This window comes from Zalophus californianus, chromosome 6 (genome assembly GCF_009762305.2).
Source record: "Zalophus californianus isolate mZalCal1 chromosome 6, mZalCal1.pri.v2, whole genome shotgun sequence".
NCBI classification, from domain to species: Eukaryota; Metazoa; Chordata; class Mammalia; order Carnivora; family Otariidae; genus Zalophus; species Zalophus californianus.
Window position 1 is genome coordinate 96,461,182 of NC_045600.1, and position 14,379 is coordinate 96,475,560.

At 39.4% G+C, this 14,379-nt stretch overlaps 1 protein-coding gene across 4 annotated transcripts in view; it reads right to left on the reverse strand.

Annotated features, from left to right (window-relative positions):
• Nucleotides 1-9,557, reverse strand: part of DNAAF4 (dynein axonemal assembly factor 4) — a 68,734-nt gene extending 59,177 nt beyond the window's left edge. The window contains exons 1-3 of one of the 4 annotated variants that reach the window (XM_027571292.2): nt 9,346-9,557; nt 8,856-9,000; nt 5,114-5,247 (exon numbers count right to left, since the gene is read on the reverse strand). In XM_027571292.2, coding sequence (XP_027427093.2) covers nt 5,114-5,247; nt 8,856-9,000; nt 9,346-9,468 — 402 coding nt within the window. In that variant the 5' untranslated portion in view covers nt 9,469-9,557. Of the gene's footprint in view, nt 1-5,113; nt 5,248-8,852; nt 9,001-9,345 lie in introns of all 4 variants that reach the window. The other 3 variants (XM_027571291.2, XM_027571294.2, XM_027571293.2) reach the window with 3 other exon arrangements.
• Between the last annotated feature and the right edge of the window lie 4,822 nt (nt 9,558-14,379).

Genomic DNA, 14,379 nt, shown 5'->3' on the forward strand with positions numbered 1-14,379 from the left:
GGTGTCTGCCTTCGGCTCAGATCATGATCCCAGGGTCCTGGGAGAACCCCACATCGGGCTCCCTGCTCCGCAGGGAGACTGCTTCTCCCTCTCCCATTCCCCCTGCTTGTGTTCCCTCTCTCGCTGTGTCTCTGTCAAATAAATAAATAAAATCTTAAAAAAATAATAAATAAAGCTTCTCAATAAGAAATATCAAAGATAATAAAGGTGAAAAATAAAATTCAAAAGGAATTTTGATACAAAGACTGAGTATACTAATAGCACAATTAAGTCTTATGATGGTAATAACTATTAATAACAAATAAAGTAAGAAAATGAAGATTTCACATATAAGGAGTAGGTCAAAGGAGTTAGAACAGGAGATACCAAAAGCATAGAGCCCTAAGAATGGTTTATAGGGAAAATGCTAAACATGCAAAAGCAAGAAACAGTACTGTGAGAAAGTCAATAGGGTCAACAGTGCTGATGTGCACTGAAAGGGAAGAAAGTGCAGAAAAAGGAGGGGCTGGGGGATAAAAAAAAAAATGCTAGGAACATGAACATTACTATTAAAAAATGGAATAAAAAAAGAGCCAAGCAGTTCCTTGTGGTTTTTTTACATTGTACACACTTCTAATAAACAGGGCATCGGGTTCACTGATAAGAACTTTTTAAGGCCCTATAGTATAACCTAGACAATTCCAGAAAGCAACTTATACCTCATCTGCATGATTATGCAAAGTTGTTTCACAGTTTGAGTTTCAACTTTGTGAAAATGACAGAAGAAAGCACTTCAAATTTGATTTACCTAGGTTAAAAGCTCAGAGGGCAAAAGTGAAGTAGTACTTCCCCTGAAGAAGAAAACAAAAAGAAAACTCAAAAGGGAAGAGGGTAATCTATAAAACAAAATAGTAAAGAAGACAGACAAAGCAGGCAATAGCAGTCAAAATTGTCAAAGAGATCATGCTTCAGAAGATCAGTTTGGCGTCGGTATTCCAAACTTCCATTAATCACCTCAAAACCTATACCTCCACCTCAGTCTCTTTCCCTCTTGCCTCCTTCACCCTGAAAACAAAGGATTCTTTTAACTGTGTCCTTAAGAATTTTCCAAATCGTGTTATTCCTTATTCCTGCCCTCTAGTGTCCAAAGATAAAATATACTGCTCTTAGCTAAGACTAATTTTTTCACCTGTTCCAACCTTCATCCCACCTGTTCCATCATCATCAGTCCCCTCTGATGGTTGTATTATCAACTTCTCTCTCTTTACCTGCTTCCTTCTTCAACATATAAATGTGCTCAGGTTCTTTCCATCTTAAAAATACAAAAGCTCTGCCTCTACCCTGCAACCACTTCATACTCATTAACCAGAAGGAGTTTTTCCAACACACAAACCCAATTAATTTGATATTCTTGCTGAAAAATCCCTAAAGAGTTTCCAATTACCTGCAGAAAAATTTTCAAAATACTAAGATTTTGTTTCTGACCAACAAATGTTCCCTCACTGGGCCATATTCTGTCATGGACTTATCCCAGTTATTTATAATTTTTCCATTTATTCCTCAGATATCTGTGACTCATTCTCCAATATTTGGCACAAAAAACACTGCCTCATATTTCCTGCCTGTACTCTCAGACCGAGATACCAATCTTTTGTCAGTGTTCTCGTTCTATCCTCCCATGACTTCTCAACCATCCTATGGTGTAATCTGTTTTTTCTTGTCTGTCACCTTCTCTATACCATGAGTAAACTGAGAGTGAAGACTGACTTGTTCAGCTCTGTAGCGACACCTTTCACAGTTTTCAATAAATAACTATTAAATGAATGAATGATAGATCAGCAGCAAAGACACCAAAAAGCTGATGCTGTAAACCAAGTTTGAAGTATCAAACACTTCAAAACTCACTGAAATGTGTTCAAATTTTAATATTTTACAACATCAAAAGCAATTGTTTTATGGGGCTTAAAAGGGAGCCAACAAAATAGCCTGTCTTCCCCTGGGCCTTGTTGTATGCAGACGTGGATCATCTCACTATCAACCTAAGGATGAGCAGACACAAGGAAAGGCAGTGCTAAGGATGATGCAGAGAAATGGAATCAGAGCCTTGATTTAAATACATTTGATCACTGCTTTATCTCTGAACTTTTCCTGCTGGATGAGTCAAGTTCTCTTTATTATTTAAACCCTAATCTTTTAAATTCAAACTAATTGAGTAAAGTTAATTGCAAAATGGCCCCAAATTCCTCCCATCCCTCTCTGCACACCCCTCTGCAATATGACTTAATCCCTCTTTCGTAGAAGAGGTGTAGTCTCTTTCTCCAGTCCTTGAATCTGGGCTTGCTATATGACTTATTTTGGTTAACTGGACATTAGCAAATATGACCCAACAGAAGCTTTAAAAGTGCTTGTGCATTAGGGCTTTCCCTTTCTTGCTACCAAGAACCTGGACTATGAAGTCAAGAAGCCCTGGAGACTGAAATATCACATGTAGAGAGAGTCTACAGCTCTTCCAGGCAAGGTTTTAGACATGTGAGTGAGGCCATCCTAGCACATCTGGCCATAATAAATCCAGCCCCAGCTGACAAGAAATGCCTCACCAACACACAGAATGTTGAGAAAGAAGTATTTGTGCCTTTACATCACTAAATTTTGGATAGTTTATTACACAGCGTTATTGACTGGATGTTTGTGTCCCCACCAAATGTATATGTTGAAGCCTTAATCCTCAGAGTGGCTGTACTTGGGAATGGGGACTTTGATGAAGTAATTAGGGTTAAATGAGGTCATAAGCATGGGGCCCTGACAGAACAGGATTAGTGCCCTACTAAGAAGAGACACCTGATTTCTTTCTTTCTCTGTCTCTCTCCACCAACTACAAGCCAGGAATAGACTCCTCATCTGAAACTGGCTTTGCTGGACCTCAATCTGAGACTTCTAGACTCCAGAACAGTCAGAAAATAAATGTCTGTCATTTAAGCCATCCAAGCTGTGGTATCTTGTTATGATAGCCCAAGTAGACTAATACATACAGCACAGTGAACTGACATAATGAGTCTTAGCACCAGCCCTGCTAATTATTTTTAAAAGATTACTATTAAGGGGGCCTGGGTGGCTCAGTCAGTTAAGTGTCTGCCTTTGGCTCAGGTCATGATCCCAGGGTCCTGGGATCCAGGCCCAAGGCCGTGTCCAGCTTCCTGCTCAGCGGGGAGTCTGCTTCTCCCTCTCCCCTGTTCATGCTCTTTCGCACTCCCTTTCTCTCTCTCCGTCTCTCTCTCTAAAATAAATAAAATCTTTAAAAAAAAGATAACTACTAAAAAACTTACTTTTTGAGATGTAAATCAAGTTTTAAGTTAATTTTTGGTTTAAGCTAATAACAGGTTGCCTTTTGTTGTTTTAGCTCTTCATCTACTCTTACTGAACCTTGAAAATTCTTTTCTGAATGTCTAAGATTGGACAGAGTAAAAAAAGCTGCATCTATCCATCAAAATAGAACTTTGCTACTGTCACAGGGTCCCAGAACAGTGTATTTACATTAATTCATTCAAATATTTGAGCACCTACTATTTAACTTGGCAATAGCTGTAATAAGGATGAAAGAAAACATAATCCCAACTCTGAACTCTATTGAAGGAAAGAAACAAACAAAATGGACCGTTTGTAGTATAGGATATAGACTTTCATAGGTGCTTTCCGCTTTAATATCATCTACAGCTTCATACTTTATATACTAATACCCCAAAACCACCTTTCCAAATACCAAATCAGGCTTTCAGACATAAGTACATTAATAACTTCAAGGCACAGTATGGTGGTACTGCCAGTTTTGTTTTTACCAGTACAGCAAAATGTATACCATTATTTATCTATTTTATTAGTTCAGGGAATATTTATCTGTTACCACAAATTTTATATTATTTTGCTTTCATTTTTTAAAATTCAGGAAAATGATAAAATCAAAAGGCTGACAGCAGTGATAACACAATAAGGAAAAGATGGAACTCAAGTATACTGAAAGCAGGAATCTTTGGTCAGCTGACCATGTGTTCAATTTTTAAGTAAAGGACCCTATATAACCATAGGGTATATATAAAAGTCAAATAGAAGTAATAAAAGAAGTGGAGACATCCTTGGAATTATGAACACAATACTAGTAATCCATATACAAAAGAAGCATCATGGGTCCACAGAGCTCTTGATGAAATGCTAGTTATAGATTCCTTAATCTTTTCAAGATGTCAAAATGAGAATATGAGATAAGAAATTACTTGTAAAAATTAGTCAGAATAGGTAAATCTATTAAGTGGATTAGTGGTTGCCCGGGGCTGGAGTGAATGGGAGAAATGGGGAGTGACTCTTAACAGGCACAGGGTTTCTTTTTGGGTGATGAAAATGTCCTAAAATTGATTGTGGTGATGGTCGCACATCTCTAAATACTATAAACTAATAAACTGTAAGCTTTACACGGGTGAATTATATGGTATGTGAATTATATCTCAAAAAATATATTGCTGATTAAATCTTTAACTTGAGGGGCGCCTGGGTGGCTCAGTCAGTTAAGCGTCCAACTCTTGGTTTCAGCTCAGGTCATAATCTCAGGGTAGTGAGCCTGAGCCCAGCTTCAGGCTCTGCACTCAGCCAGAAATCGGAGTCAGCTTGAGATTCTCTCCCTGTCCTTCTGCCCCTCTCCCTGCTTGTGTGCTCTCTCTCTAAAATAAATAAATCTTAAAAAAAAAAAAAGCTTTAACTTGGAAGCTTCAACAGTTAAAAAGATATTAATATGTCAATGTTTAGTATTGACATAATCTAGGCTCTTCTTGTTTTAAATAATTATGTCCTTTATTCCAAGATTAAAAAAGTAAAACACTTTTACCATAGAAAATTATAATTTTTTTACTCCCTTGGAAATAGAACATTCTCCCTGAAACAAGTAAATCTATTGTCCAACCTGTATACCCTCTACTTTCACACAGATTTTCAGGAACACACGTGAGTAGTAGATAGCCTCTATAACATAGTAAATCCTATAACCAAAGTATGAATAAAGAGGTGAGGAAGTACAGTGATTAGAATAAATCATCCTTACAGAGTTTACTGTTATCTCTTTAATTAGAGAACTTTCCTATCTGCAACTTACCTTCATCATAACATTTAGTGCATATTTTTGATCTTCTCGCCTTGCTGCAGCTTTTGCTTCTGCAGCTTCTTTTGCTCTTTCTTGTGCTTGTAAAATAGATTTCTCCCTTATTCTTTGCATCATCTCTTTGTCAACTAAAACAAGAAATATCACTAAATTAGGATTATGATGAATGTTTTACTTAGGAGAAAACTGCTTAACATACTGATCTAGGATGCGATGGGGGGGGGAGGGACCAAACTTCACATGGAGAGATGAAAACATTTCTCAATATTAAACTGGCCAAGCTAACATTAAAAAGTAAGCAAGCAACTATAACAGCAATTAATTACTACAGAGGGAGAGAACGAGAGAGAGAAAATACGAATGAGAGAAAGTGGGAACAAAAGAAAGGGCGAATACAGGGGGAATGATAGGTGCCTGGGTGGCTCAGTGGGTTAAGCGACTGCCTTTGGCTCAGGTCATGATCCTGGAGTCCTGGGATCGAGTCCCGGGATCGAGTCCCGCATCGGGCTCCCTGCTCGGCGGGGAGTCTGCTTCTCCCTCTGCCTGCCACTCCCCCTGCTTCTGCTCTCTCGTTCTCTCTGTGAAATAAATAAATAAAATCTTTAAAAAAGGGGGGAGTGATGAGGACAGGGAGAGGGATATAAAAGGGAGAGAGGGTAGTGAAATGAGAGTGGGGAAGTGGTAGAAGGGGATGGGAGAGGATAGAGGCAAAGAGTGCGCATTTATCCTTCTCTCTGTCAAGAAACCAGGGCTATTTGCTTATAACCCTAATCACAATAAATCATCACTACAGGGTCTCCTAGAAGAGAAGATGAGGTTTTTTTTGTGATATACAATATCACAAAAATATATACACTTCTTCATTAATGCGTTAATATATAGCAACAAGTGTAATATACTATAATTTCAAAGTAGTGAGTATAAAAGATAAATGTACTCTGTGATATAAATGTATTTGTGATATTTCTTGATACAGCTGTTTGTTGCCTACATTCATGATTGAAGGGAATGCTAAATTTCAGTTATCAGTTTAAAAAAAGTCTGGAATTTTAATTTTCAAAGAAATTGCCTTAAAAAGGAAAAGAAAAAAAAGGCATGGAATCTTTGCTCATTCAAGATCTTGACTAGGATTTAGGACTGGAATTAAGTCTGAAGCCTCCCCCAACCCGCCTCCTGTTTAATAACAGAGTGACAGACAACTGGACCAGATTCAGGGGTAAACCAAAAGAACCTACTTTCACATCTAAAAGAAATGAAAAGTATACCAAGAAAAAACTTCAGGAAAAAATTAAGCAAATATGTTCTGAAAGATGGGGAAAACTTGGCATATAGACTGGATTCCACACACTTTATGTGAAAAACAATCTTGTTAAAGAAATAATTTCACTGAGTTGCCGTGTAACTGAGTTGATTTCTGAAGGAATCTCAAACCTGGTTTTTGAAGTAAAATCAATGCTCATTACTTATTACATAAACTAGTTTTAAGACTGTTTCGATTAGTCTAAATCAGAGGTTGGCATACTATGGCCAAATCTAACTTGCTGCCTATTTTCCTCTAGCACACAGGCTAAGAATAATTTTTACATTTTTAAATAGATGAAAATGAAAATAATATGACATATAAAAATTAGATAAAATTCAAATTTTGGTGTCTCTATATATGTATTGTCTATTGGCTGCTTTTGTGCTACCACAGAACTAAGTAATTGTGACTGAGACCATGGGGCTCATAATATTCAAAATACTATCTGGTCCTTTACAGAAAAAATTTGTTAAGCCTTGGTTTAAATAGTCAAAATCTGGAATGGATGACCATATTACCATGAAAGAGAAGAATCAAGTAGGTGTGAATTGCAAGCAGATGTATAGAACAGAGAGGAAGATCATGATCAGGAAAGAAAATTCCCTTCCCACTCCTGGAAAAGACAGCCAAGCAGGTTAAGAAGAGAATTTGACATAGAAGAAAGTGTCATGTAGGGAAAAGTAACAGGTTTCCTGATATGATTCTTCTTTTTTTTTATTTATTTATTTTGTCAGAGACAGAGAGAGAGAGAGAAAGAGAGAGAGCACGCACAAGCAGGGTGGAGCGGCAGGCAGAGGTAGAAGCAGGCTCCCCACTGAGCAAGGAGCCTGATGTGGGACTTGATCCCAGGACCCTGGGATCATGACCTGAGCCGAAGGCAGATGCTTAACCGACTAAGCCACCCAGGTGTTCCATGATTCTTCTTTATATCCTAACAAGTTGGCAGACAGAATGTTTCCTGGAGACACACACACACACACACACACACACACACACACACACACTTATAAGTCAGTGGTTCTCAAGCCTGGTCAATCATCAGAATTACCTGGGGTCCTACCACTCCTAATCTGTTTATTTTAAAATAAGCCATTATAATAGGTGATGGTTCTGGTCCCATATTACTTTAAAATTAAGATTATCAATAAGAATTGAAATAAATTAAAGTGTTTACATTTGATCTTAGGTAAGGAGTCAGAACACCCTGGGTGTGTTTCACGACATAGTCCTAGGCCCCATCTCAGACTTACTGAATCACAAAGGAAGGAGTGAGTAGGACAGCAAGAATCTGGTTTTTAAAAACTCTTCAGTTAGTCTGGAACTCACTAAAGAGCTAAAGTAACCTGGCTAGGTAATCTACCTTAGCCAGTATTTTCTGAGCTGAATACTAGACTTTAGAGAAAAATTCTATCTGGTCCTGGGGATTACAAAATTAGATTCCACTTCAAGATATCAAGAAAGAATTAATATAAAGAACGACTGCAGGGTGCCTAGCTGGCTCAGTTGGAAGAGCACATGACTCTTGATCTCGGGAAAGTGAGTTCGAGCCCCATGTTGGATGTAGAGATTACTAAAAAAATAAATTTAAAAAAATGACTGCACTCTCCCCATTCTCAGTAGTTCCTACTGAAGACTTAATGCCAGAGGCCTACGAAAAATTTCAGGCAGTAGATATAAAGCCCTAGAATATACGACAACTAGAACAGGGAGGAAGAAAATAAAATAAAGCAGTAGAGGGCAGTTACTGACCCATAAAGCCAATCGCGGCAGAATACTCATTAAGAGTACACAGAATAGGGGATCTCAGCTTTGCACATTATAACCCCTGAAAAGCTTTTCCCACTCACAGAAATTGATTTGATTGGTCTAGGGTGAGTTTCAGACACGTGTATTATCTACAAGTTTTGCAGGTGATTCAAATATGTAGCCAGGGTTAAAAACCACTGCTCTAGAGTCAAACCGCTAAAGCTCCAGTTCCAGTCTGCCACTTACTAGTTGTGTGACCTGTGCCAATTATTCAATCCTTCTGTACCTTACTAGCCTCACCCTAAAACAAAAAACAAACAAAAAAAAACAAAAACAAAAACGGGGGTCGGAGGGTGGTAACCTAAGAAATAGGTTGTTCCGAGGATTACCAGATGCATTAATGCCTAATACAAAAAAAAGTGCTCAATAAAGATCATATCAAGAGGCCTTATCCTCTGAAGAAACAAGCCCACACCTGCTTGAGAACTATTATAAATGTGCTCTAACTTTTGAATTATTCAATTTTTAAGTTATTTAAGTGGTAGCTGAAGCACTATGTCATTTAAATCATGCTCACGTTCCTACTTTTTCTTCTAGAAGAGAAACAATTGTTCTGAAAAAAATTTTTAAGGTATAAAATATAAAAAGCACAACCAGATGAACATCTTTTAATAAAAAACTTACCACCTGACACAGAAAGGGTCTCCCACATGGCCACTTCTTTTTTATACAAGGTGAATGCAATAGCGTCATTCCCAATCTTGGCTTTGCTGTTTTCATCGTCTATGGGCGCATAGAGAAACACTTCAAATAAAAATGGAGAAAAGTTGACCTATTCAGAAGAGGGTAAACGGAGGTTGATTTAGTTACACAAAATAAAAACACAGTCGTTAAGAAACAAATGATAGAGGCCAAGATCATTTTCTTAAATGCCTGCTATAAATTTACTCGATTAACAAGGCATATGAAGGAATCCTGGATAAAAATCATCTCTGGTCTGATGACAACCGTCTAAAGATGAGGTATCACCTTATGGGATTCGGTTTAAAAAAAAAAATGGAACGAAATTTTAGGAGGCTTATCTGCAAGAACGCGCCTGTGGCGTGTACACAGAAGCGCTCTCAGAAGCTTCGGACCACACCCCCGGGGACCCGGCAGGCACAACTCGAGTTCCTACCTTCAAATAGTTTTCCGTGCAGAACACGTCCGCATCTCTGACGCATACGCCCCGGAGAGGCACAGAGATAAACACCGCAGTCTTCGTCTGCTGCCAGGTGTAATCGCTAACCTGCAGTGGCATCCCGCGAGGTGTCCGAACAAGGGGATGCGGATGGTTAGGACTAGCACCTGCTCAGTTGCTAGGGAAGCCGGAGTTACCACGCACCAGCCCTTCCGGGTCAGGCCGGGCCGCGGCGCCCCGCGTTCCCAGCGTGCCCCGGGCGCGCCTCTGCGACCGCCCCGCAAACTCCCCTCGTGACTGCGCGGGCGTTCTGGCGCGGGCGATAGGCCGCTCCTGTGGTTCTTACCCGTTCCCTGGGACCTGAGTGAATCACCGAAGAAATAGGCCTTCATTTTAAGAAAAGAGCCTTGCGCCTGAGAATGCAAAAAAAAGAAAAAGAAAAAAAGGAGTTACCAGAGGGACCAGACCTGTGAGAAGCAGGTGCACCTCCCCCGCACCTAGCAGCCCTGGCCTTTTGGTCTGATGAAGGCTGTCAGAACATCATTTGGTGTTCCTGTTTTGGAAATTTCCTGGGAGCTTGGCCTTAACTATTGTAGTGGTCCAAATCTTCTCAACTGTAAGGCCACCAAAAGATCGTAGGTAGGGTTCACCACATGGTTTAAGACCTGGGAAGAAATGGCCTTATGACTCACGTGACAAACGCTTGGCTGCAGCTCAGCTGTAGGATAGCTTGGATTTACACGGATACATTTTACAATTGCTTAAGACTTAGTTCTGGAAGGAAACTTGAAGGTGATGTAGTTTATCCTGCATATTTAAGGAATTTGAAACCCCTACACTTAACCCCATTGCCACTTAGATTAGTGGCAGAATCGTGATTAAAATCCTGCCTTCTTAACACCCATTGCAATGATCTTTGCCCAGGCTGCTTTCTCTAGACTCAGTTTATCAGTTAATGGAATTTGATGTTTAAAAAAGAAAACAAGGGTGGCTCAGTCCGTTGGGCATCTGACTCTTGGTTTCCACTGGGGTCCTAATTTCAGGGTGGAGAGAGCAGAGAGGCCTGGGCTGCGTGCTTTGGGAAGAGTCTGTGTGAGGTTCTCTGCCTCTGCCTCTGCCTCTTCCCTTTCCCCCTCTCTAAAATAAATAATTTAAAAAAAAAAAAAAAAAGCAAAAAAGGACAGTGAATTTACTTGAAATTTAAGCACCTATGAACTACTTGCCACTTATGGATTTGGATTTTAAACTTTTTACTTTTGCAGGCCATTAAAACAAATTTCAAACCTCCTGAAAACATCCTTGAGGACAGTTTAGGAGCAGTAGACTTGGAAGAAAAAAAATACCATCTTTTCCCCAAACAGCCTACCCTTCTGTACCTTATTTTGTCAGAGGCTCATCATCTCAAGGTTCTGTAACTTTTGACTCCTGGGAGCCATTCTTAGATTTCTTTCCCTTTGTCCTCACTTTTGGCATTTTTTTCCCCTTCGATTCTATTCTTACTTTTACCATTTTGTTTCAGACTTTCCTGTGTCTTCAAAAGAGAGGATTTATGCATTTCTTTCATATAAAATTTTAAAGGCTAGATTCTCTGACTATATAAAAAGTGAGATAATGTATGTATGGAAGATAATGAAAGGGATACATTGTGTCATTTGGGGCTTTTAAAAAAATCTGTTAGCAATCACTTTGTTAAGCACATACACACTTCAGTTAAATTGTTCTCTGGACTACCATAGTCTTAGTAAATTTTCTACACTCTGAATGAATTATCTTTTTAAAAAACTTGGTAAGTTTTATTACTGAATCATTGTTTCAACTGATAGCAACTTAAAACATTAACTTTTAACGTTTTCTGGTTTATGTATTTATCTAAACAGTGTTTCACAGCCTTGAAACATTCAATCTTAAAGTCTTAAACTATTTCTTATTACATTTTAAAAATGAAAGTGATCTAATTTAACCCATGTATAGATAGAAGTTTGATATATGGTAGGGGTAGCTCTGCATGTAAGTGGGGAAAAGCACAGAAAGGAATGGCTATTGAATACATTATTGCTATGAGAAATGGTTACCACATTTTAAAAAATGAGATTGGGTTTCTACATGCATATGGTGTCATACACAAAGATGATTTTCAGATGAACCAAAGACAAAAATTTAGATATTAGAAATACATATCTAGCAAAAAATACATATCCATATGATCTTGGACTAAGACAGGAATTCTTAAATATGATGTAAAAAGCACTAGCCATAAAGGGAAAAAATTGAAAACTTGAGCTAAAACTAAGAACTGGTGTTCATCAAAAGGCACAACAAGGCATGTGAAGATATTTTACATATAAAGCCTTCAGCCAAAGACCACAGACACACATGTACTTGAACAAGTTGAGTTAGGTACTCACTGAGCAAGGTAGAACACACACCATTGGGTGTCTCAGTAAGAAGACGTTAGAATTTAGGGAAAGGTCTAAGGGAAGGAGGGTTCCCTCTTTTTTTTTTTTTAAGGTTTTATTTATTTGACAGAGCGAGCACAAGCAGGGGGAGCAGCAGAGGGAGGGAGAAGCAGGCTCTCCATTGAGCAGAGAGCCCAATGCAGGGCTCAATCCCAGGACCCTGGGGTCATGACCTGAGCCAAAGGCAGATGCTTAGCCAACTTATCCAATGAGGCACCCCAGGAAGATTCCCTCTAGATGGGTCCTTTCAGGAAGCAAGGGTAATTCTATGACTACAGAAGTGACTCTTCATTAGAGTTTCCTAGGAAAAACCTGAAAACAAGCCAAATGTCTATCAATAGTTTTATTCACACAACAGAATATCATAGAACAGTGAAAATTAATTAATTATAGCTATACACTGGATGGATGAGTGAGAAGAGTAGGTCATCTATTGGTTAAAAATTCCTTCCTGTGTGGTAAAACTATAAAGTAGGGCACAAGAAAGGACAATGATTAACTCCTAGGTGAAGGTCTTGCCAATGGGACCCTTTGTGAGCTGATTTCCACTGCATGAATTAAGACAGAGTTTCTCAGAGTGTGGTCCCTTGACCATAATATCAGCATTTCCTGGGAACTTTCTAGAAATGCAAAATCCCAGACCCCAGTCCTGGTCTACAGAAATTCTGGATGTGGGACCCAGCAATCTGTGTTTTAACATGCCCCTAGGTAATTCTGACCCACACCAAAGTTAGAACCACTAGGTTAAGGGCTAGGTTTTATTGGTGAAAAAGGAAACTTGTTTACAAAAGTAAGGAAAAAACATAGGTTTCCCCATTCTGCCATCATCTCAAGGAGAAGTATATTGGGGCCAGAGCACTATGTTGGATCTTCAGTGTGAGTTTGCATTATAGGAGAGGAATTCCATCCCCTTTTTTCTCTCCCTTCTTGCAGGGCAAACATGAAAGGAATCTTGTCAGGAAATTCACTGGGGCACCAGGCAGTCTTGGTTTAGGAGCAACTATTTATAAGATTTGTCCAAGAGGGGCGCCTGGGTGGCTCAGTTGGTTAGGCATCTGGCTCTTGATTTCTGCTGAGGTCATGATCTCATGGTTGTGGGATCGAGCCAAACATCAGGCTCCACCCTCAGCAGGGAGTCGGCTTAGGATTCTCTCTCTCTCCCTCTGCCCCTCCCCCTGCAGTGCTCTCTCTCTCTCTAAAATAAATAAATAAATCTTAAAAAAAAAAGACTTGTCCAAGAAAGTCAGCTACTCAGTATCTGCATATCTTGAGTCTCATGGAAAGCCTTAGTTGGAAGAAAGTAATAGTACCATGGCCAGCTGAGTTCAGATGCAGTCCCTCTCACTGGGAGACCAGAGATCCAGGTCCTATTGGCTGGTTCCCTAAGAAAACCCAGAGAGAACATCCAAAATCATTTTTTAATTAATTTTTTATTGTTATGTTAATCACCATATATTACATCATTAGTTTTTGATGTAGTGTTCCATGATTCATTGTTTGTTAATAACACCCAGTGCTCCACGCAGAACATGCCCTCTTTAATACCCATCACCAGGCTAACCCATTCCCACACCCCCCTCCCCTCTAGAACCCTCAGTTTGTTTTTCAGAGTCCATCATCTCTCATGGTTTGTCTCTCCCTCTGATTTACTCCCCTTCATTCTTCCCCTCCTGCTATCTTCCTCTTTTTTTTTTTAACATATATTGCATTATTTGTTTGTTTCAGAGGTACAGATCTGTAATTCAACAGTCTTGCACAATTCACAGCGCTCACCATAGCACATACCCTCCCCAATATCTATCACCCAGCCACCCCATCCCTCCCAACCCCCACCACTCCAGCAACCCTCAGTTTCTTTCCTGAGATTAAGAATTCGTCATATCAGTGAGGTCATATGATACATGTCTTTCTCTGATTGACTTATTTCACTCAGCATAACACCCTCCAGTTCCATCCACATCCTTGCAAATGGCAAGATCTCATTCCTTTTGATGGCTGCTTAATATTCCATTGTGTATATATACCACTTCTTTTTTATCCATTTATCTGTTGATGCACATCTTGGCTCTTTCCACAGTTTGGCTGTTGTGGACGTTGCTGCTATAAACTTTGCAGTGCACATACCCCTTCGGACCCCTACATTTGTATCTTTGTGGTAAATACCCAGTAGTGCAATTGCTGAATCATCTGGTAGCTCTATTTTCAACTGTTTGAGGAACCTCCATACTGTTTTCCAGAGTGGTTGCACCAGCTTGCATTCCCATCAAAAGTGTGGGAGGGTTCCCCCTTCTCCACATCCCTGCCAATATCTGTCATTTCCTGACTTGTTAATTTTAGCCATTCTGACTGGTGTGAGGTGGTATCTCATTGAGGTTTTGATTTGGATTTCCCTGATGCCGAGCGATGTTGAGCACTTTTTCATGTGTCTGTTGGCCATTTGGATGTCTTCTTTGGAAAAATGTCTGTTCATGTCTTCTGCCCATTTCTTGATTGGATTATTTGTTCTTTGGGTGTTGAGTTTGATACGTTCTTTATAGATTTTGGATACTAGCCCTTTATCTGATATGTCATTTGC